The sequence below is a fragment of the Mobula hypostoma genome, chromosome 5 (genome assembly GCF_963921235.1).
Source record: "Mobula hypostoma chromosome 5, sMobHyp1.1, whole genome shotgun sequence".
Lineage (NCBI taxonomy): Eukaryota > Metazoa > Chordata > Chondrichthyes > Myliobatiformes > Myliobatidae > Mobula > Mobula hypostoma.
Genome location: NC_086101.1, coordinates 34,925,880 through 34,949,630, shown reverse-complemented (window position 1 = coordinate 34,949,630; position 23,751 = coordinate 34,925,880). Strand labels below are relative to the sequence as shown.

The window sequence follows — 23,751 nt, the reverse complement described above, 5'->3', positions numbered from 1 at the left end:
TACATGAAGGGTACCGGAGGTGGGGGCTGTAACTACAGAGAGACAAGTAAACTAAGATTACATTACAAACATTTTGTGGGAAGGCTTCAAATGGAGAATAAAAGGTAGAACTACATTGGATGTAAATACTCCTTGGCCTCCAACCTTGACTTTGATTGAATTTTCACTGGATGGGAATAGCAAAAAGACTCTTAGGAGAAACATACTGCACAAAATAGATCCTTGTGGTTTATCTCATTCCTTACAATTGTGGTGCTTATATATGATATCTGTTCTGTATTAGGTTCATATATTCTCCTCTCCAAGCACTTCTCCAAATTCCTTTTAAGTAGTTTAATCTGCCTCCTCTGGCAGCTTGTTCCAAATATACACCATCCTCTTACCTTAAACCTGTATTCTCTAGGTCTGGTCTTCCCTGTCCTGGGAAAAAGGCTCACTGTCCCATCCTATCTGTGCTAATAATTTTATATAGACCTCTATAAGGTCACCACTCAGCCTTCTACATTCTAGTGAGAATGATCTCAACTTTTCTAATCTCTCCTTGTAACTACTGCCCTCCATTCATAAAGTCATAGAATAACACAACATGGAAACAGACTCTTCAGCCCAACTCATCCATTCCAACTATTGTGCCTCAGACTACTCCCAATTACCTGCATTTTGTCCATATCCCTCTGAACCCCTCCTGCCCGTGTACTTGTCCAAATGTCTTTTAAATGTTATTGTAGCTGCCACAACCACTTTTACTGGCAGTTTGTTTCATGGCTTAGGACTTTATTAGAAGATTGAGAGGAAATTTGATAGAGGTATACAAAATTATGAGGGATTATAGATAGAGTAAATGCGAGCACGCTTTTCTGCTGATGTTGGGTGGGACTACAACTAGAGGTCATGAACTAAGGGTGAAAGGTGAAAAATTTAAGGGGAACATGAAGGGTAACTTTTTCCTTTGAGATTCGTGAGAGTGTGGAACTAGCTGCCAGCACGCAGGTGCCAGGGGCATGCAAGCTTAATTTCAATTTTTTAAGGGAAGTTTGGACAAGTACATGGATGGGAGGGGTATGGAGAACTATTGGTCCCAGTTCAGGTCGATGGGAGTATGCAGGTTAAATGGTTTGGCACAAGCTAGATGGGCCAAAGGGCCTGTTTCTGTGCTGTACTTTTCTATGACTCTATATTCGGACTACCCATTGCATGAAGTTTTCTCCCAGGTTCCTTTTTAAGCATTTCCTTCTCTCTTTTATAGTGCTTCCCACAGCCTTCCTGCAGTACATTAACCAGAACTCTACACAATACTCTTAAATGCAATTTGACCAACATTTTGTAGAAAGTTTTGTATATTGTCTTATATCCTAAATGTACTTATTGACGTTTATTTGAGTGTTCCAAAGCCAATGATTTTATTTGCTGTCCAATCCTGTGTCATAGGGCATGTATTTTGTGTCGTCGGTGTTGCTCATGAGGATGAGCATGCCCCTGGAATATCGCACCATCGTCACGGAGGTCCTTGGCGAGCTGCAGTTCAGCTTCTACCATCGCTGGTTTGATGTCATCTTCCTGGTCAGTGCGCTGTCCAGCATTGTCTTCCTTTACCTCGCACACAAACAAGCTCCAAAGAAGCAGATGAACTTTTAGAAACACCAAGATCCCAGGCGCTCTGATTCTATGCTCTTGCCTGCTGTGTAATCCAAATCTGGAGGTCTTCCTGAGGATGCTGAGAAGACTTGAAGGACAGCAGTATTCAGTGAAGCACATTAGGGATTGCAGAACTCTGAACAAAGGGTCCTTTGATGCAAAGAATTTGAAACGTTTAACTTCAAGGTGTAAAGAAACAAAAGCACTGCTAAAGTGTGCATACTTTTGAACTGAACTCACACACACAAACTTCGGTTGACTGGTGCAGTTTATTCTTGTCAAGTACAATAGTAAGAAATATTCTAAACGAGTGATAAATTTTGCATTGATTTTAATGGGGAAAAAAAACGGGGAAAGTCATTTCTCAGTTTAGTCTCAGTGAACAAGGATACAGGCTGAATTCTCCCGTAACTGTCATTAACAGGTAATACCAAGGCACCCATGACTTTGCACAGGAAAGTCACACTTCGTGATTTTCCCACTTTGGTTTACTTTGTGAATTATATTTCCACTGAAAGAAATGGAAATGCAAGTCTTAGTGAGTCCTGGTTTCTGGTACCTGAAGTATGGAGAGCTGCTGATGTTTACCTCATGTGCCTCAATGGTGTCACACTGGATATAGGTTTACTGTTTGTCAAACTAGTCTTCTGACACCTGGAGTATATAAAGCTCAAATTCTTTGAATAAATGAGATTCGATATCACTTCTGATCTTTAGGTGATGGTGTATATGGAATGCTTTGTCCCAGAAGGCTGTAGAGGCCAAGTCTCTGGATGCTTTCAAGAAAGAGATGGATAGAGCTCCTAAAGATAGCGGAATCAAAGGTTATGGGGATAAGGCAGGAACTGGATACTGATTGTGGATGATCAGCCATGATCACAGTGAATGGCGGTGCTGGCTCGAAGGGCCGAATGGCCTGCTCCTGCACCTATTGTCTATTGTCTATTGTTAACAGAAGGCACTAGTACACTAGAATGGGGGTATCTATAATCCTGCAATGTACATCATCTGTGTCGATTTTGCATGAGTTGGTGCTGTGTGAGATGTGAGTTTGTCAGTACACCCCATCCCTCTAACCCAGGGTTGGTCCGTGGCATGAAAGAGATTGGGAACCCCTGCTCTAACCCCTCACAACAAACAGTCTTCTGGAAGTACTCAGTGGGTCAAACAACATTTGTAGAAGGAAAGGAATTGTATTGGAATTGTTAATTATTGTCACATGCATCATGATACAAAGAAAAGCACAGTGCATTGAGCTAGAATAAGGTAAAACAATAACGGAGTGTAAAAGCTACTGAAAAAAGTGCAATACAGGTAAATGATAAAGTGCAGGATCATAACAAGGTAGACTGTGAGGCCAAGAGTCCATCTTATCTTACAAGAGGTCCATTCAAGAGCCTAATAGCAATGGGATAGAAGCTGTCCTTGAGCCTGGTGGTATATGCTTTTGGGCTTTTGTATCTTTGGCTCAATGGGAGAGAGAAGAAAAGAGAATTGGATTGGTGGGTCTTTGAAAATGTTGGCTGCTTTACTGAGGCAGTGAGAACTGTAGACAAAGTCCATGGAGGGGAAGTTGATTTCCATGATACTCTGAGCTGTGCACACAGCTCTCTGCTGTTTCTTATGGTCGCATACAAAACTGTTTTGCATTCAGACAGAGTTCTTTCTATGGTGCATTGATAAAAGTTGGTAAGAGTTGACAAGGAAATGTCGAATTTCTTTAGCCTCCCTGAGAAATTAAAGGCATCAGTGAGCTTTCTTTGCTGTGATATTAACGCATCGAAGCTTCGGGTCAAAACACTGCATCCAGCAGGTTGATCGTTGTTCCAGATTCCAAATCTGCAGTCTCTTGTGTTCCTTATTCCTCTGAAAGTGTTCCTATTCTGAGAGTGCTCATATACAGTAGTCTCCCATAAAATTGAAAAGGTCCAATAAATTAAGAACATTGTGTGCAGAAGTCATATTTAGGACAGTTAGCCAGAGCTAAAAGAGACATTCAAAGTGGAGTGAGAGTGCTTTAGTTGTCTGAACGATCAGACAAAGTCCTGTTATTTGGCTGGGGGTCCTTCCACAGCCATTTCCTGCTCTTGCCTGACACTGGGCTTGAGTTAATTGCCTCCCTTAGATTTTGTGTTAACTTTCCAGCCATTTTTGTTCTCCATCCTCAACACCCAGGTATCAACATATCTTTCATCTCGTGTTAACTTATCAAATGCATACGTCATCCACAATTGGGTGAGCTCCAACAGCCAGCTGAAAAGGATTGGGAGTCAAATATCTTTTTCACACAGTGGATTCCCTGATGAGCAGTCATTGCCATTCTCTGTAAAATACCATGGCTCCGGGAACAGCTCAGGCTAGATATCCTGTTGTGAGAGTCTCATCTCCTGACACCCAAAGGCATTCCCCCATCGAAAAGACACAAGTCAGCAGTGTGACCGAATGCTGTCCACTTGCCTGGATGAATGCAATGCTAACAACTCTCTAAAAGGCCAAAGCAGTTCATCCACCACCCTAAACAGTCATTCACTTCAGCACCACTGCACGTGTAGAAGTAACAGAACATATTGCAGTCACTTGCCTAAATTACTCCGAAGGCAGCTACTAAGTGGATAAGGGCGGCCAGCATGCGGAACGCTACCAGGTTCCTGCATGGTAATCTGAAATAAATCACCATCTGACTCAGAGTGGCTCTCAGTTGACAGACTGCTGTAGTTAGCCAGCAGCTCAACACCACTTTAACAACATAAAGGGAAGTAAAACTTGGAAATAGGCCATTTGGCTCCGGTGTCTGTGCTGAATATGATGCTAATTTAAGCTGCACAACTGCCTGACAATGCTCCATATTCCTCAATCACCTACCTGTCTAAATTCCACTTAATATTGCTAACATGATTACCTTCAAGCAGGTGATTAGGGATTGTCAATAGGTTCTGGCTCTTGTCAGTGACGCACTCCTTCAATGACAATTTTTTAAATTGCATTTTAATTCACACATGTGCACACATGCACTTTGTCACCACTTTATTAGGTACACCTGTATAACTGCTTGTTAATGCAAATATTTAATCAGCCAATCATATGTCAGCAACTCATTGCATAAAAGCATGCAGTCATGGTTATGAGGTTCAGTTGTTGTTCAAACCAAACATCAGAATGGGGAAGAAATGTGATCTAGGTGACTTTGACCATGGAGTGATTGTTGGCGCCAGACAGAATGGTTTGAATATCTCAGAAACTGCTGACCTCCTGGGATTTTCATGCACAACAGCCTCTAGAGTTTACAAAGAATGGTGCAATATATAAAAAACATCCAGTGAGCAGCAGCCTGGTGTCAAAATGATTTGCTAATGAGAGAGGTTAGAGGAAAGTGGCTAGACTGGTTCAAGCAGACAGGAGGGTGACAGTAACTCAAATAACCACACATTACAACACTGGTGTGCAGAAGAATACCTTTGAACGTGCAACACGTCAAACCTTGAAATGGATGGGCTACAGCAGCAGAAGACTACAAACATACGCTCAGTGGTTGCTCTATTAGGTATGGGAGGCACTTAATAAAGTGGTTACAGAGTGTAAGTGCATCTGCTAGACATGAATTAGAGATTTAAAGATAAAACTTGCTTCAATCTCTCCCCCCAATCCTACCGGAAACCATTTCTAAATCTATTTCTTTACCTGAAGATTAAAAAAAAGATTAACCAGTTCTTGGCCTATTGTTGCAATCTAATATTTCACCCATTACCTGTCCATAGCTGTATTATGCCTTTTGCTTTTGTTTCGTTCACCCAGCTTCTATCAAAATGCTTGTCTTTCACTTTTGAAAATGACATTTTTGGAAACATTAACATCATTTATGAAAGCACTAGCTAACCAGTCACACAATCCCAACAGTTCCCATTTCAAGCTATAAGTATTTGTGGTGGTTTTAGCTTCTGTTTTTTCACCCGTGTTTTATTTTACAAATCTACACTCCCATACCAGTGTTGCAGAGAGATTTACAGACTTGGGTACATGAAGTGAATAATATTCTGCTCTGTATTTTAAATTAAGTTGCCCATTTTTATTCATAAAAAAAATCAAAGATACAAGTTTTGTCCATTGAAAGTTTGTTGTTTCTATTTACAGAAAAAAAATCATAAATACAGCATATAATTATGTAGCTTGGACCTCAACATTGCATTCATGAATCTGAAACAATTGTACTGCATGGATGGGTGTTTCCTGAGCTGATAGGAACAGAAGGAGCAAAACCTCCTCTTAAACTATTAAATTGAATCTATCTTAACCTCATTTACCCACCTTTTGTGCCATATTTTATAATATGGTTGTGATCCTTTGAGTACTTAAGATCTTTATGTGATCTAGTTGAAGTTAAGATCCCTCGAGGGAGAGACCTGAACAATGGAGCATAACCTTGAATCCCTAACAAAAATTTTACTTGGTCTCAATTTCCAGTGGCATCTGTTTTTCCCACACCACCCCTGGCACCACACCATTTAGGACAGGTTTCCAGATTCCCAGGACTCCTAAAAGAAATAGGACTGGGCCAGACTTAAGTTTGAAGATTATTTTGCTGCCTAGAGCAGCAGCCTACATTTTAACATTTTAACCTATGTAAGACCATAGTAGGAGCAGAATTAGGCCATTTGGCCCATTGAGTCTGCACCACCATTTCATCATGGCTGATCCAATTTGCCTTCTCCCTGTATCACGTCATGTTCTGACCAATCAAGAATCTATCTACCTCTGCCTTAAATATACATAGACTTGGCCTCCACAGCTGCCTGTGGCAAAGAATTCCACAGATTCCACAGACTCTGGCAGAAGAAATTCCTCCTCATTTCTGTTCTAAAAGGACATCCCTCTATTCTGAAGGTGTGTCCTCTGATCTTAGACTCTCCCACCACAGGAAACAACCTCTCCACATCCACTCTATCAAGGCCTTTCACCATTCGATAGGTTTCAATGAGGTCACCCCTCATTCTTCTGAATTCCAATTAATACAGACCCTAGAGTCATCAAATGCTCTTCATATGACAAGCCATTCAATCCTGGAATCATTTTTGTGAACCTCCTTCGAATCCTCTCCAGTTGCAGCACATCCTTTCTAAGATAAGTGGCCCGAAGTTCTGTACAGTGAGAGGAGCACAAGCCATGTCCACATATCGAGTCCTCGTGGTTTAACATAGAATGGTACAGCACAGAGACATCCCCTACAGTGCACCATGGCCATGCCAAATACAATGCCATATTAAGCTAATTCTTTTTGCTGCATGTTCATGTGCTGATATAAAAGCCACTTGAATGTCTCTTTTAGATCTGCTTCCTGGCAGCATATTCTAGGCACCTACCTCTTTCTGTATAAAGGACTTTCATCCCTAATGATCTGTCAATCTGTCAGCCTCAGCCCTGCCCCTACACCATCCTCTGAAGATCACTCCACCTGTTAGAAAGGTTCACACTGGTGCTGAAGGGGTTAAATTTCCATAGACTCAGCGTGTTTCTTTTTGGAAAATGAAGTGCTCTGGGTGAGGTATTTGGAGAGTGATTAGAAATTACTGAACAGGAGGAGGTCATCTGGCTGATCTTTGAGTGTGCTGGTTGACAAAGCTGATGTGGTCCAGAGGTTCAGTTGTTGTTCAGACCAAACATTAGAATAGGAAAATGTGATCTAAATGACTATGACCGTGGAGTGGGCTGTTATCTGATTCAGGTTTCTGCCTCCACCACCCTGTCAGGCAGTGAGTTCCAAACCTCTGTCACCCTCAGGGTGAAAAGTGTTCCTTCGTCTCTTCTCTAATCGTTCTCTCAGTGCAAAACCTGAGGTACTTGACTAGTTGGCTAAGTGAAATGGGCCTTCCTATAAAGGTTTCTCATAATTTTCTCCAGCTCAGCCTCCTCTGTGCCAAAGTAAGCTACTTGGTTTATACTTCATGTTTAACTGATTGGTTAAGGTAAAGAGAAGAGAAAAAAAAAACACTTCCAGCATTGAAGGAAGGAGAGCTTTAAACTTGCAGCTGATCAGGTACAATCAGGAAGCTTTTCCTGATCCTGCAGCTTGGGTAAGCTTTATATTTCCCCCATTACCTTTGTGGGGTACTCTTAATCCTCCAGTTCCTATAATGCAAGGCTCCTTTTCTGAGGAGGCAGGTGTTAATCTTGTTGAAAATATTGCAAAAGAATATGAAAAAAACCCAAAGGCTACACCATGTGCATTCATCTTAATTTGATAGATTAGTTTTAAAAGGATATTCTCATCTCCCTGCTGTACAAATGTTTGTATTGTATAGCTTGTGGGTATTGAGCTGGCAGCATGCTTTGTTTACAAATTGGTCACCACAGATTTAACAGTTCAACGTAAAATCCAGGAACATAAAACCCAAGATGTAGGAGCAGAAATAGGCCATTTGACTCATCGAGTATACTCCGTCATTTCATGGTGGCTGATCCATTTCCCTCTTGGCACCAATCTCCTGCCCTCTCCATAAGACACAGGAACAGAATTAGGCTAAAAAAGGGTAGTGTAATTAAGGAACTCTCTCTCAAAACCAGAAGCTCGGACTGTGCAGGTACTGGCAGGGGAGAGCAATAAGGGGGAGTGACACAATCAGTGAGATGCTGTAGACATACAGATCAACCATCATTCAATAATATGGAAGGAAGTTTTGAGGGGCTGAATGGCCTTCTGTTCCTGTATCATTAGTCAAGGAGATTGATGGAGGCCAGTCAATGGTGTGAAGATAATGGACCTTGGGAAATTGGATCAAATAAAGAGTAAAGACTAGCTTTTTAATTGTCACAGTACTTGAAAACATCAAAGCAGTGAAATGCGTCCATTGCATCAAATCAAATCAATTCCATGACGATTGGGGTAGGGCCAGTTTGCAAGAGTCGCCATGCTTCCAGCACCATCACAGCATGTCCGTAAACTCACTGATCCAAACCCTAAATCTCTCAGATGTGGGAGGAAACTCATGCGGTCACGGGGAGAATGTACAAACCTCTTCCAGGTTATAAGAAATTTCATTAAGTTAGGCAACGTCCTTCAGTAACCAATGAAATGAAGTACAGTTGTCACAACAGTTTCAAAGAACACTACTACCAAGGCATACCACCTGATGATTGGGTGGTCTCTTGGTCAGTGACTCATCAACGAGAGAGAAGGAGAATCCATCGACCTGTACAATGGGTTTACAAAGATGTACCAATATTTTAATTAACACTCAAACCTGGTGATCACTCCAGTCGTGTTGAGACAGCCAAGTAGTAGCCTTGAGTATATTAGGAATTGGTTTGGTTTGACATTGGAAATGATTTGTAACATTTTGACTTGTTAACTCACAGAGAAACTCGCACACTGGTCTGCAGGAAGCAGTTCTACAGTAATGTTCAGAAACTATTTGGTTAAATATGCGAGGTAGAGGACAGAATTTTAGGATTGAGAGACAAGGGCTAATTAGATCACTGACACACATAATTGTCAATTGTGATGTGAGATAAAATACTTAAATTTTATAAATTCTTACATTGAGCATTATTACTTCAAAAATGTAGGGAATTTTCTTAAGAAAACTGTACTTATGATTATGTGATTATGAAGTCACAGTTACTGAAGTGGTGATGATGTGCTTTGGCTGTGTACGTTTCCTTTATAATCCTTTCACATTTGTGTATCATCATCTGAATCGTCTTCAGCTGAGGAGGAGGAGGAGGACTTGTCCTGTAAAAAAAAAATAAAGAGTGTTGAGTCCAAACTGGCACCAAATTATCAGGCCAGGCAGCATGTCTAGGGAGAGGTACAGTCGACTGCACCTCTTCCTAGAGATGCTGCCTGGCCTGCTGCGTTCACCAGCAACTTTGATGTGTGTTGCTTGAATTTCCAGCATCTGCAGAATTCCTCGTGCTGGCACCAAATTATAGTCACTTGTCACCCTGAGGCACACTGAGCTGCACTGACTCCCAATACAGCAATAACCCCTTTTGCAATCCCCTTTGGCTGATTAGATGCTCTGTGGCCCGAGTCATCCCTCCTCTCTGAAGTATCCCCTGTGAAAGGAGAAAGGAATGGATACACCGTGACATGGTGAATGATAAGAGGAAGCTCATGGAGCAAAGACCATGAGACACAGGAGCAGAGTTAAGCCATTCGGCCCATCAAGTCTGCTCTGCCATTCCATTATGGCTGATTTATTAACCCTCTTGTACATGCTGCGCAGGTTGACTCCGTGGTTAAGAAGGCATATGGGGCATTGGCCTTTATCAATAATGGGAGCCGAGAGGTAATGTTGCAGCTACATAGGACCCTGGTCAGACCCCACTTGGAGTATTGTGCTCAGTTCTGGTTGCCTCACTACAGGAAGGGTGTGGAAGCCATAGAAAGGGTGCAGAGGAGATTTACAAGGATGTTACCTGGATTGGGGAGCATGCCTTATGAGAACAGGTTGAGTGAACTCGGCCTTTTCTCCTTTGAGTGACGGAGGATGAGAGGTGACCTGATAAAGGTGCATAAGATGATGAGAGGCATTGATCATGTGGATAGCCAGAGGCTTTTTCCCAGGGCTGAAATGGCTAGCGCAAGAGGGAATAGTTTGAAGGTGCTTGGAAGTAGGTACAGAGGAAATGTCAGGGGTAAGTTTTTTTACGCAGAAAGTGGTGAGTGCGTGGAATGGGCTGCCGGCGATGATGGTGGAGGCGGATACGATAGGGTCTTTTAATAGACTCCTGGATGGCTACATGGAGCTTAGAAAAATAGAGGGCTATGGGTAAAGCCTGGGCAATTTCTAAGGTAAGGACATGTTCGGCACAGCTTTGTGGGCTGTATTGTGCTGTAGGCTTCCTATGTTTCTACCCATTCTCCTGCCATTAATCAAGAACTTATCAACTTCCACTTTAAATATACCTAATAATTTGTCCTTCGCAGCCACCTGTGGCAATGAATTCCACAGATTCACCACCATTTGGATAAAGAAATTCCTCTTCATCTCTGTATGAAAGGGATGTCCTTGTATTCTGAGACTGCTCTTTGGTCCTAGACTCCCTGACTAAAGCAAACATCCTCTCCATGGTCCATTCTATCTAGGCTTTGAATATCCAATATTCAATTAGTTTCCCCCCCCCCACCCCATTTTTCTAAACTCCAGCCCAGCACCATCAAACACACCGCATATGTTAACCTTTCATCCCCGGATTCATTCTCGTGAACCTGGTTTGGGCAGAATGGCTTCTTTCTCTGCGATAAATGTGCTGTAATTTTGGGATTATGCACAACCCTGACTCCCTGCTCTAGGTGCTGGATTTCACTCCTGAACCCTCTCAGCACTCTCCAACTAAAACTTCCCTGAGCAAACTCTTGGCGACCCACCCTAACGTGTACGCAGGCACCTGACTTGCTTCTGCACTACAGCGGGCTGCTGAAGCCATGCTAAGATCCCACTGGGATGCAAGCTGTGGCTAGTGATATACCTGCTCTCCTGCCTTCTGGGTGAGTTCATCAGCCTCTGCTGCCTCCTCAGCTTTGCTCTCCTCTTGGATGTCATTGAGGGTGCCCGTGGACTCGGGTGTTGTCTCAGGGATTGCTGGTAAAGACGCAGGCGCCTCCGAGGCTTTGAGGTGCTCCGACCCTTCTTTTCTGATCACAAGCAAACTCAGCTGGTCCCCACAGCTGTTGATTCTCTCCACCAGCTCACTGTGTGTGTCCGTCTCCACACTGTTGCCGTTCACTTCTATCAGGACGTCGTGCACTTCCAGGCCAGCCTCGCTGGCTGGGCTTCCTGTGACAACCTGGAAGACAAAAGGGAAAAGTTTTCACACGGCCAGACCTGGAACTCACTGCCCGAAAGTCCGGTCGAGTGGATTCAAAAGGACCATACTGGGAACGCTGAGTAGGGGTGGTAGGGTAGAGTAGCATTTAGCATAATGCACAAGTTCAGTTTCACTATGGTCTGTAAGGAGTTGGTATGTTCTACCCGTGACCATGTGGATTTTCTCCAGGTGCTCTGGTTATTTCCTATTTCCAACATCCACAGTTTAATGATTTTCTTAGCCTTCTCTAAGGAATGAGATTCTCTTTTCAAAGGTAGCTACTGCAAAGGTCCAAGAGGGGAATCAACATACAGAGCTTACGACAGACAAGAGAAAATCTGCGGATGCTGGAAATCCGAGCAACACACACAAAATGCTGGAGGAGCTCAGCAGGCCAGGCAGCAGCAGACTTTCTCCTTTACCCCTTACCCCCAACCCCCAACCCCCACTCTCCCAAGCAGTAGCAGAATCGGAATCATGTTTATTATCACTGACAGCTCGTGAAATCTGTTGTTTTGCAATCGCAGTACAGTGCATAGCATAAAAATTACTATAAGTTGTAAAATAAATAAATAGTGCAAAATATGAATAAGGAGGTAATGACCAGGCGTTCACGACTGTTCCTACCTAAAAAAACTAGAGGGATAAGCTTAAGTACAAGAGATTCTTCAGGTACTGGAGATCCAAATGCTGGAGGAACTCAGCAGGCCAGGCAGCGTCTATGGAGAGTAATAAATGTTTCCGGCTGAGATCCTTCATCAGAAAAGATAAGCTTTATTTGTTGCATACACATCGAAACATTCGGTGAAATGTGTCATTTACCTCTCTAATAGACTGCCCCTGTGAACCCCGGACGGCATCGATGGTGAAGCCAAACCCTTCTGGGCCTTTAATGAGGTGGAAAAGTTTGGTATCGGCTGACGGATCAGCCTCTGTCCTCTGCCTCTCCGCTGGCGCTTCGATGTCCTCTGCACAGGGCGACTCACGCACTTCACTCCAGTAGAGGAGTGGAGAAATGCCAGCCTGGGATTGAACATTAAGGCAAGCATTAAACATAACTGATTCAATTAACCTTCCCTTTATTACCAGTGATGGTAATGACTATTTATATTTAATTATTACCAGTGATACTCAATCTTCTATGCAATCACAACATCAGTAAAGCTGCCTTGTAGTAAATGTCCTGACTCAAGTAAATGTACATGATTGAGAGAAAGCACTGGACCAGGACATCAGGGAGAACTCTTCTGTTCTTCTTCAACATCACAGCGATGGGATCTCATACTTCCACCTTACAGGATACACAGAGCCCTGGTGTAGTGTCTCCTTGACCACAGTGGGACAGTGTTTATCAGCACTCGAGGAACAGCACCTCATGTTCATCCTAGGTAGTCTACAACCCAATGGCATGAACATTGACAAATGAGATACTGTGGATACTGGAAATCTTCAGCAACACAGGCAAAATGCTGGAGGAACTCAGCGTTCAGGCAGCATCTGTGGAGGGGAAGAAACAGCCGACATGTTGGACAGAGACCCTTCATCAGGACTCATGAAGGGAGGATTTGCTGAAGGGTTTCGGCCCAAAATGTCGAGCTCATAGACCTGCATGAGTTCATAGACAGCATAACCTGCTGAGTTACTCCAGTATTTTGTACGTGAGACATGAGCAATGAACTTTCCGGTGTCAGGTAACCCACCCACACCATCTCCTTAACTCTGCTCCTCCCATTTTTGTCTCTTTTCCCACCCATCTGCACCCCACTCCCCTTCTACCCAGTACACACACAGCTCTCCCACAGGCTCACTCCTCATCCCAACCCATCCCCACCCCCCGCCCCCCCATCATCTAGTCCTGGTCCCGGCTCCCGATCCCCCTTCCCCCCAGTGGTTCCTGTTCTCTCCTCCATCACTTGGTCTCCAGCACTGGGAGACCGCAGTGTTCCTGCTGACTGAGTAGCAGCTGCCTCCAACGTCCACTCACTGCACCCACCTCTCATTTCTCACTCCCTCTCTGCCACCGTCTATCATCCGCCTGCCTCTGTCCCCAACTCTAACCCTGCTCCTCTCCCCTACCTGGCGGAACCTGCCAGCTATTTTGCCCACTTCCTGGCTCCACCAATCACCCTCAGACTGCTTTGAGACCATTCCCCTTCGCTTTACACTGACCATCTCCCCTTCTGGAGATCACGTGTTGCTCCAGTTTCCAGCGTCTGCAGTATCTTTGTGTCTCTGCCATCAGTACGTTTGTGCTCAAGTCTCTGGAATGAGGCTCAGAGACAACAGTTCCCAGTTGGGAGTGAATTACTGTCCAAAGGGACCCACCAGGACCTACAAGGATGAATTGGAATGTGACAGCAATTCCCAGTCCTGGGGTTACCATCCAGTGTGGGTGAACAGTTTTTTTCATTTGCCCTTGTCTCTTTGGTTGATTGAAACACCTACCTGTTTGTAAAGCTTGTTTGTTACGTTGTCGGCAACAAGGAACGTGGTCTTGTTCCCACATTTCTTTATCATTTCAACCACACTCTCATGATCGAGCTGTTCCACGCTTGTCCCATCCACAGCAATCAGAATATCCCCATCAGCTAGACCCGCCTTTTCTGCCGGGCTGTTTGGATCAATCGCCCTGATGAAGTGACCTGGAAGTTTGCAAAAGAAAATTATCAATGCACCACAGACTCTGTCTACAGGAGCAAGTCAGAGGCTGGGATTCCAGCAGCAACCGTCAGCTCCTGACACTTCCAGGCTTTTCCCCTCAACCACAAGGCACAAGTCAGGACTATGACGGAATACTCCCCACTTGCCTGGGTGCGTGCACCTCCAACAGATCTCAAGAAATCCACTCAATTAGCACCTCCTCCACCATCTTAAACATTCATACCCTCCACCACCAGCACACAATGGCGGCAGTGTGTACCATCTACAAACTGCTCCGACATCTCCTTCCCAAACCCACCTTTCCTGCCAATAAGGACGAGGCAGAGGCCATACAGGAACACTGCCGCTTGTAGGTTCCCATATCTTGACTTTGGAAATATGTAGCATTGCTTCACTTAAACCCATGACCTCCTCTATTAAAAACAGCAAGGCCTCCCCCTTGCTGGCATGTTCATCAGAATGACTGAAGCAGTTCAAGATGGCAGTTCAAGGGAGAGTTGGGGATGGGTGATAAACTCTGGCCTTGTCACTGGCACGCAGATTTGGTGAGGAAAAGTTTGAATAAGTTTAAAAACCTGAGAGCAGTGCCAACGATGGGTGCCTGCTGGTGGATAGTTGGAAGTTAGTCTGGAGGCACTGGGAAGTGCTCCTGGTTTTAATCTGACAGACATTCTGGGCTGATTATTCATCCTTACGTACAGCTGCCAGCCATGACTCTTCTTGGACAAGGTGTGGACCACAAGGGAGATTAAACAAACTGGCAGTTGTGTTATGGGATTTAGACCAATGAGCAAAATGGTGAGCATTTTAAAACACAGTTCCTTGAAAAACAATTGGACCAGAGGTTTGTTTCAAATCAGGAATCGACAGACTTCTGCCACCTTTCTTGAGGGTTGTGGACAAAAGCAGGTAGGTGGCACGGTGAGTCAGGATCTTATTGTCTGGCAGAAACACACAAGGAGCTGTTGGCCTCCTCCTGTTTCTCCGGTTCTCAGCCAAATTGTGAGCTTGGAGAGTGGGTTGAGAAGCTGAGGAGGAGGTTTCACGGGTCACTTGTTACAAGTGATTGTGGAGATTTTCCAGGATGTTGCCTGGATTAGAGAGTATGTCTTATGAGAACAGCTTGAGTGAGCTAGGGCTATTTTTCTTTGGAGTGAAAGAGGATGAGAGGTGACTTGATAGAGCTGTATAAAATTATAATAGGCTTAGACAGAGTGGACAGTCAAAGACTTTTTCCCACGGGTGAAATGGCTAATAGGAGGTGGTGTAATTTTAAGCTGGTTGAGGAACGTACAGTGGAGGATGTCAGAGGTAAATGTTTTACACAGAGAGTGGTAGGTGTGTGGAACGTACTATCAGGCATGGTGGTAGTGGCAGATACATTAGGGATATTTAAGAGACTCTTAAATGGGCACATGGATGAAAAAAATGGAGGGATATGTGGGAGGGACGGGTAAAGATTGATCTTGGAGAAGGTTAAAAGGGGTCAGTACAACATTTTGAGCCAGAGGGCCTGCACTGTGCTGTAATATTCTATGTTCTGTGTTCTATAGTCTATTACTACCCAACTGTGCAGCAATTTGTAAAATTAATCCCCCAGCCATCTGCCTTCTAGTTGCTAGATATATTCAAAAGATGTAGGAATCTCTGCCAAGAACCAAGTCAGTAAATTGCACAGTACATAGGGAAGAGGAGAAGATGGCAGTGCGATGGCAGCGCGCGCGGCCTTTCTGGTGATGAATATCTGTTATCTGTCAAGTAGAGGACCGTGCACAATTCTGATTTGATAGAGACAGACGTGAGAGTACGGAGGAACATCTGGAAAACTTCTGAAATGCCCGCTTCGCTGCAGTTGCTACTGTGTGGTAACAGGAATCTCCGGAGCAGAAGGCCCTGAACTCCTCAGCCTTGCTCGTTTCAGCGGCCGGGGCGAGGTCGAAGGCGCTCGGCAGAGGATGGCACTCGGGAGGCTGTATCGGAGGGGCTGGTCGGAGGCTCGAAGTTTTCGGATGGATGGACTCAGTGTCGGCTGTGGTTGGCTGCTTCCAAGGCATCGGCAGTTGTCGTTGCCTGGAGGTTTATGGCAGGGAGTTTGTCCCTTTTGTTGCCTGCTATTGGGAACTCGGGAGTCGATCGACTCGGGACTTTGAGACTATTTTTACCGTGCCCATGGTCTGTTCTTCATCAAATTATGGTATTGTTTTGCACTGCTGTAACTATATGTTATAATTATGTGGTTCTGTCAGTGTTAGTCTTTGGTTTGTCCTGTTTTCTGTGATATCACTCCAGAGAAACATTATATCATTTCTTAATGCATGTATGCATTTCTAAATGACAATAAAAGAGGACTGAGTGTTCTTATAATCTAAAAATCTAAATCCAAATATTTTAAGCCAATTCAAGAAAGAACTGACACAGGGCCACTCAAGGAAATGTAAGGGCCAAAGAGCAAAAGCACAAGGGCTTTGGTCAAAAGAGAGATCTTTAGGAAGGAGGAGAGAGAGAAGGAAGGGTACAGGGAGGGAGTTACAGAGCTGCTGAAGGTACAGCTGCCAGTGAGTGAATAAATAGCTGTGGATTGCTCAAAAAAGCCAGCTCTGAAGAGGAAACGGGGGCTGCAGGAGGGAACAGAATTGGGTGGCTTCAAACATGGAGGGATTTGTGAATGGAGACATTTAGAATTTGTGGAATTTAAAAAAGGCACACTGTGAAGCTGGGAGTCAGGAACAGAGGGTAATAAATAGAGCGGATGTGGTGGGTAGGGGTTTGCAGGAGACCAGAAGCAGCAGAAATCACCAGTCCTGGCATCTGATCCCTCCTCTGCAGCCCCCATCGGGGTAGAACTTGCACAGGGAAGCAGTCCGAGAGGCCAATTGGAGTCCCGTTTCCTGGCGGGAGTCTCAATACGAGGAGCATACATGCAAATAACACCTGGATGTTGTACCCTGGTGGCCCTGTTCCATCCTCAGGAAGAACCCATATCCTGATGCCTCCTTGGTTAACTCCACTATCCGCGGCTTGAGAGGGAGCCCTTTCACACTCGCCATCGATGCCACAACCGGGACCGATCTGCTCTTGAAGTATTTATCCGAGGTTTCGTCGATCAGCAGGAGCACCATGTTGATCCCTGAAGACTTCATCTGCAACAGATTAGCAGGAGCGGCAATCAGAAACCCAGTGTCCCATATAGGAACGTCCAGTCACAGGCAGCAACATGGAGAGAAAGAATTCCTTTCTGTAGAGCATTCAGACTTCTGCAGGGTCCCCAGGGTCAGTATTTCATATGTGATCCCCAGGGTCAGTATTTCGTATGTGATCCCCAGAGTCAGTACCCTTTGTATATAATCCCCAGGGTCAGTATTTCGTATGTGATCCCCAGGGTCAGTACTCATGATATATGATCCCTAGGGTCAGTACTGGTGATATATGATCCCCAGGGTCAGTACTCATGATATATGATTCCCAGGGTTAGTACTTATAGTATGTGATCCCCAGGGTCAGTACTCGTGGTATATGATCCCCAGGGTCAGTACTGACATTATGTGATCCCCAGGGTCAGTACTGGTGATATATGATCCCCAGGGTCAGTACTCGTGGTATATAGTCCCCAGGGTCAGTACTCATGGTATATAATCCCCAGGGTCAGTACTGGTGATATATAATCCCCAGGGTCAGTACTGACAGTATGTGATCCCCAGGGTCAGTACTGGTGATATATAATCCCCAGGGTCAGTATGATGGTATGTGATCCCCAGGGTCAGTACTGACAATGTGTGATCGCCAGGGTTAGTACTGGTAGAATGTAATCCCCAGGGTATTATATCCTCAGATATTGCCATCGATTTTTCCACATTGGATCTGCATTTATAAATTATAAAACGTGGGGAACGCTGACTGGTGCATCAGGATACAGCATTAAGGACAGATTTGGAAGGCAGAACAGTGTGGTGATCAGTCACAGCTCCGAGAACTACACTTGCTCTGAGGAATCCTGGTGCTTCAGGATCTGGATTTGGTCCAGCAAAGTCGAAATAAACATTTTTTTGTTGTCTAACTCCTGAACATTGAACAGGTTCCTTGCCAGTCAGCCCTGCTGAGGTTAACTACCCAAGGAAAGGCCTTCCCTCTACTGACTGAATTCTCTATGATAAATATCTTTACAATGTTACTACATCACTTCTCAAAGAGCTATTCTCCTTCAGTAATGACAGTGTCAGTCAATCTAGTCAGCAGACCATTAAGATAAAAGGAATTGAAAATTACCTTCTCTACAGTGGTAAGTTTGGGAGCCATATTTGCCCAACTACTCTGTGACATCATAGAGTCATGGAGGAGTACAGCACAGAAACAGGCCCTTTGGCCCATCTAGACAATAGAACAATAGAATTGTATAGCACAGTACAGGCCTTTCGGCTCACAATGTTGTGCCGACCCTCAAACCCTGCCTCCCATATAAGTCCCCAACTTAGATTCCTCCATACACCTGTCTAGTAGTCTCTTAAACTTCTCTAGTGTATCTATCTCCACTACTGACTCAGGGAGTGCATTCCATGCACCAACCACTCTCTGAGTAAAAAACCTTCCTCTAATATCCCCCTTGAACTTCCCACCCCTTACCTTAAAGCCATGTCCTTTTGTATTGAGCAGTGGTGCCCGAGGGAAGAGGCGCTGGCTATCCACTCTATCTATTCCTCTTATTATCTTGTACACCTCTATCATGTCTCCCCTCATCCTCCTTCTCTCCAGAGTAAAGCGCCAGCTCCCTTAATCTCTGATCATAATGCATACTCTCTAAACCAGGCAGCATTCTGGTAAATCTCCCCTGTACCCTTTACAATGCTTCCACATCCTTCCTATAGTGAGGCGACCAGAACTGGACACAGTACTCCAAGTGTGGCCTAACCAGAGTTTTATAGAGCTTCATCATTACATCACGACTCTTAAACTCTATCCCTCGACTTATGAAAGCTAACACCCCATAAGCTTTCTTAACTACCCTATCCACCTGTGAGGCAACTTTCAGGGATCTGTGGACATGTACCCCCAGATCCCTCTGCTCCTCCACACTACCAAGTATCCTGTCATTTACTTTGTACTCTACCTTGGAGTTTGTCCTTCCAAAGTGTACCACCTCACACTTCTCCGGGTTGAACTCCATCTGCCACTTCTCAGCCCACTTCTGCATCCTATCAATGTCTCTCTGCAATCTTTGACAATCCTCTACACTATCTACAACACCACCAACCTTTGTGTTGTCTGCAAACTTGCCAACCCACCCTTCTACCCTCACATCCAGGTTGTTAATAAAAATCACGAAAAGTAGAGGTCCCAGAACAGATCCTTGTGAGACACCACTAGTCACAATCCTCCAATCTGAATGTACTCCCTCCACCACCACCCTCTGCCTTCTGCAAGCAAGCCAATTCTGAATCCACCTGACCAAACTTCCCTGGATCCCATGCCTTCTAACTTTCTGAATAAGCCTACCACGTGGAACCTTGTCAAATGCCTTACTAAAATCCATATAGATCACATCCACTGCACTACCCTCATCTATATGCCTGGTCACTTCCTCAAAGAACTCTATCAGGCTTGTTAGACATGATCTGCCCTTCACAAAGCCATGCTGACTGTCCCTGATCAGACCATGATTCTCTAAATGCCCAGAGATCCTATCTCTAAGAATCTTTTCCAACAGCTTTCCTACCACAGACGTAAGGCTCACTGGTCTATAATTACCCGGACTGTCCCTACTACCTTTTTTGAACAAGGGGACAACATTTGCCTCCCTCCAATCCTCCGGTACCATTCCCGTGGACAACGAGGACATAAAGATCCTAGCCAGAGGCTCAGCAATCTCTTCCCTCACCTCGTGGAGCAGCCTGGGGAATATTCCGTAAGGCCCCGGGAACTTATCCGTCCTAATGTATTTTAACAACTCCAACACCTCCTCTCCCTTAATATCAACATGCTCCAGAACATCAATCTCACTCATATTGTCCTCACCATCATCAAGTTCCCTGTCATTGGTGAATACTGAAGAGAAGTATTCATTAAGGACCTCGCTCACTTCCACAGCCTCCTGGCACATCTTCCCACCTTTATCTCTAATCGGTCCTACCTTCACTCCTGTCATCCTCTTTTTCTTCACATAATTGAAGAATGCCTTGGGGTTTTCCTTTACCCTACTCACCAAGGCCTTCTCATGCCCCCTTCTTGCTCTTCTCAGCCCCTTCTTAAGCTCCTTTCTTGCTTCCCTATATTCCTCAATAGACCCATCTGATCCTTGCTTCCTAAACCTCATGTATGCTGCCTTCTTCCACCTGACTAGATTTTCCACCTCACTTGTCACTCATGGTTCCTTCACCCTACCATTCTTTATCTTCCTCACCGGGACAAATTTATCCCTAACATCCTGCAAGAGATCTCTAAACATCGACCACATGTCCATAGTACATTTCTCTGCAAAAACATCATCCCAATTCACACCCGAAAGTTCTAGCCTTATTGCCTCATAATTTACCCTTCCCCAATTAAAAATTTTCCTGTCCTCTCCAATTCTATCCTTTTCCATGATAATGCTAAAGGCCAGGGAGCGGTGGTCACTGTCCCCCAGATGCTCACCCACTGAGAGATCTGTGACCTGACCCGGTTCACTACCGAGTACTAGATCTAGTATGGCATTCCCCCTCGTTGGCCTGTCCACATACTGTGACAGGAATCTGTCCTGGACACACTTAAACTCTGCCCCATCTAAACCCTTGGAACTAATCAGGCGCCAATGAATATTAGGGAAGTTAAAGTCACCCATGATAACAACTCTGTTATTTTTGCACCTTTCCAAAATCTGCCTCCCAATCTGCTCCTCTGTATCTCTGCTGCTACCAGGGGGCCTATAGAATACCCCCAGTAGAGTAACTGCTCCCTTCCTGTTCCTGATTCCACCCATACTGACTCAAAAGAGGATCCTGCTACATTACCCACCCTTTCTGTAGCTGTAATAGTATCCCTGACCAGTAATGCCACCCCTCCTCCCCTTTTTCCACCCTCTCTATCCCTTTTAAAGCACTGAAATCCACTAATATTGAGAATCCATTCCTGCCCTGGTGCCAGCCAAGTCTCTGTAATGGCCACTACATCATAATTCCATGTATGTATCCAAGCTCTCAGTTCATCACCTTTGTTCCTGATGCTTCTTGCATTGAACACACTTCTTACATGCACTTTAGCCATTCTACCTTGCTACCTTTACACCCTTTATTCTGCTTCTCTTTCCTCAAAGCCTCTCTATATGTTAGATCTGGCTTTACTCCATGCACTTCTTTCACTGCTCTATCGCTCTGGGTCCCATCCCCCTTGCAAATTAGTTTAAACCCTCCTGAACCATGCTAGCAAACCTACCTGCAAGTATATTGCTCCCCCTCGAGTTCAGGTGCAACCCATCCAATCTGTACAGGACCCACCTTCCCCAGAAGAGATCCCAATGATCCAAAAATCTAAAACCCTGCTCCCTGCACCAACTCCTCAGCCACGCATTCAACTGCCATCTCCTCCAATTCTTACCATCACTGTCACGTAGCACTGGCAGCAATCCTGAGAACGCCATCCTTGAGGTCCTGTTCTTCAGCCTTCTGCCTAGTTCTCGAAACTCACACTTCAGGACCTCATCCCTCTTCCTGCCTATGTCGTTGGTCCCAACATGTATCACGACTTCTGGTTGTTTTCCCTTTCGTACCAGGATGTCGTGCACCTGGTCAGAGACATCCCGGACCCTGGCACCCGGGAGGCAACAAACCATGCGGGTGTCCTTCTCATGTCCACAAAATCTCCTGTCTGCTCCCCTGACTATAGAGTCTCCAATGACGACAGCTCTCCTCTTCTCCGTCCCACCCTTCTGCTCCACAGGGTCAGACTCAGTGCCGGAGGCCCTGCCACCGTGGCTCACACCTGGTCGGTTGTCCCCGCCAACAGTATCCAGGACGGTAAACTTATTATTCAGGGGAATGGCTACAGGGGTGCTCTGCACTACCTGTCTGCTCACCTTCGCTTTTCCCCCTCTGACTGTCACCCAACAACCTGCTTCCGACAGCCTAGGTGTGACTACCTCCCTGTAGCTCTCATCTATGACTGCCTCATTCTCCCTTATGAGTCGAAGGTCATCCAGCTGCTGCTCCAGATTCCTTACACGGTCTTCTAGATCGCCCAGCTGTATGCACTTCTGGCAGATGTGACTCTGCAGGAGAGGGGAGTTCCCCCAAAACTGCCACATCTCACTTGAGAGGCACATCACCATCTCAGGAGGCATTGTAAAAACTAACTGCGAGCTAGCTTGTCCTCCGCCTCTTCTCATCGAAGCCTCTCGAGTCAAAGCCTCAAAGCTCCACTCCTTCACTGGCCCACTCACTCACTGGCCGCTCTCCATGCCAAAACCATTTAAACTGCCTACTCCCATCAACCTGCACCAGGACTGTAGCCCTCCGTACCCCCACTATCCATGTACCTATCCAAACTTCTATTAAATGTTGAAATTGAGCTCACATGGACCAATTGTGCTGGCAGCTCATTCCACACTCTCATGACCCTCTGAGTGAAAACGTTTCCTCTCATGTTCCCCCTAAACCCCACCTTTCACCCTCAGCCCATGACTCTGATTGTAGTCTCACCCAACCTCAGTGGAAAAAGCCTGCTTGCATTTGCTTTATCAATACCCCTCCTAATGTTGTATACCTCTATCAAATTTCCTCTCAATCTTCTATGTTCTGAAGAACAGCTTTTCAATATTATTCAGTCTTTCATTCCAGCTCGGTTTCTCCAGACCTGGCAATGTTATTGTAAGTTTGCTCTGTAGTCTTTCAACCTTGTCTACATCTTTCCTGTAGGTAGGAAACTGCACACAATACTCCAAAACAGGCCTCACCAATGTCTTATATAACTTCAATATAACATCCCATCTCGTGTACTCAGTACATTGATTTATGAAGGCCAATGTGCCAGAAGCTTTCTTTTTGACCCTATCTGCCTGTGACACCACATTCAACAAATTATATACGTGTATTCGCAGATCCCCTTGTCTACCACACTCCTCAGTGCCCGACCAGTCACTGTGTAAGACCTACTCTGGGTGGTCCTACCAAAGTACAAAACCTCTCACTTGTCTGCCTTAAATTCCGTCTGCCATTTTTCAGCCCTTTTTTTCCAGCTGATAGCCTTCCTCACTGTCCATTACACCCCCAATCCTGGTGTCATCTGCAAATTTGCTGATCCAGTTTACCACATTATCACCCAGATCATTGATACAGGTGACAAACAACAAAGGACCCAGCACCGATCCCAGCAGCACACCTGTAGTCACAGGCCTCCAGTCAGAGAGACGACTCTACTACCACTCTCTGGCTTCTCCCACAAAGCCAGTGTCAGCACAATTCCACCCTCAGTCAGGGAGCTGTCTCTGTTCCTGAGCTTCCTGCTCACAGAAAGCCCATTCTCTTGATATCTATGTTGCTGGGAGGGAGAAGAGTTGTTTCCTGCATGCCAAGTTGAGCAGTGATTACTACTCCACAGGCTGTGCTCTAGAAACCCTAAGGGACAGTGGGGCAGGGGCAAGGGCCTAAACTCTCTGAGGTGCGGTCAGATATTTCCTTGCCCTTTAAA

At 45.1% G+C, this 23,751-nt stretch overlaps 2 protein-coding genes across 5 annotated transcripts in view; one reads left to right on the top strand and one right to left on the bottom strand.

Annotated features, from left to right (window-relative positions):
* Nucleotides 1-5,476, top strand: part of si:ch73-390b10.2 (Golgi pH regulator) — a 68,380-nt gene extending 62,904 nt beyond the window's left edge. For 2 of the 3 annotated variants that reach the window (XM_063048367.1, XM_063048366.1), the window contains exon 14: nucleotides 1,429-5,476. In XM_063048367.1, the coding sequence (XP_062904437.1) occupies nucleotides 1,429-1,635 (207 nt within the window). In that variant the 3' untranslated portion in view covers nucleotides 1,636-5,476. The remainder of the gene's footprint in view (nucleotides 1-1,428) is intronic. The other variant, XM_063048368.1, reaches the window with a different exon arrangement.
* Nucleotides 5,477-5,670: 194 nt separating this feature from the next.
* The window catches only part of LOC134346759 (Na(+)/H(+) exchange regulatory cofactor NHE-RF3-like), a 37,134-nt gene continuing 19,053 nt past the window's right edge, over nucleotides 5,671-23,751 (bottom strand). Inside the window, exons 6-10 of one of the 2 annotated variants that reach the window (XM_063048364.1) lie at nucleotides 17,045-17,240; nucleotides 13,885-14,081; nucleotides 12,262-12,462; nucleotides 11,101-11,418; nucleotides 5,671-9,358 (exon numbers count right to left, since the gene is read on the bottom strand). In XM_063048364.1, coding sequence (XP_062904434.1) covers nucleotides 9,299-9,358; nucleotides 11,101-11,418; nucleotides 12,262-12,462; nucleotides 13,885-14,081; nucleotides 17,045-17,240 — 972 coding nt within the window. In that variant the 3' untranslated portion in view covers nucleotides 5,671-9,298. The remainder of the gene's footprint in view (nucleotides 9,359-11,100; nucleotides 11,419-12,261; nucleotides 12,463-13,884; nucleotides 14,082-17,044; nucleotides 17,241-23,751) is intronic. The other variant, XM_063048365.1, reaches the window with a different exon arrangement.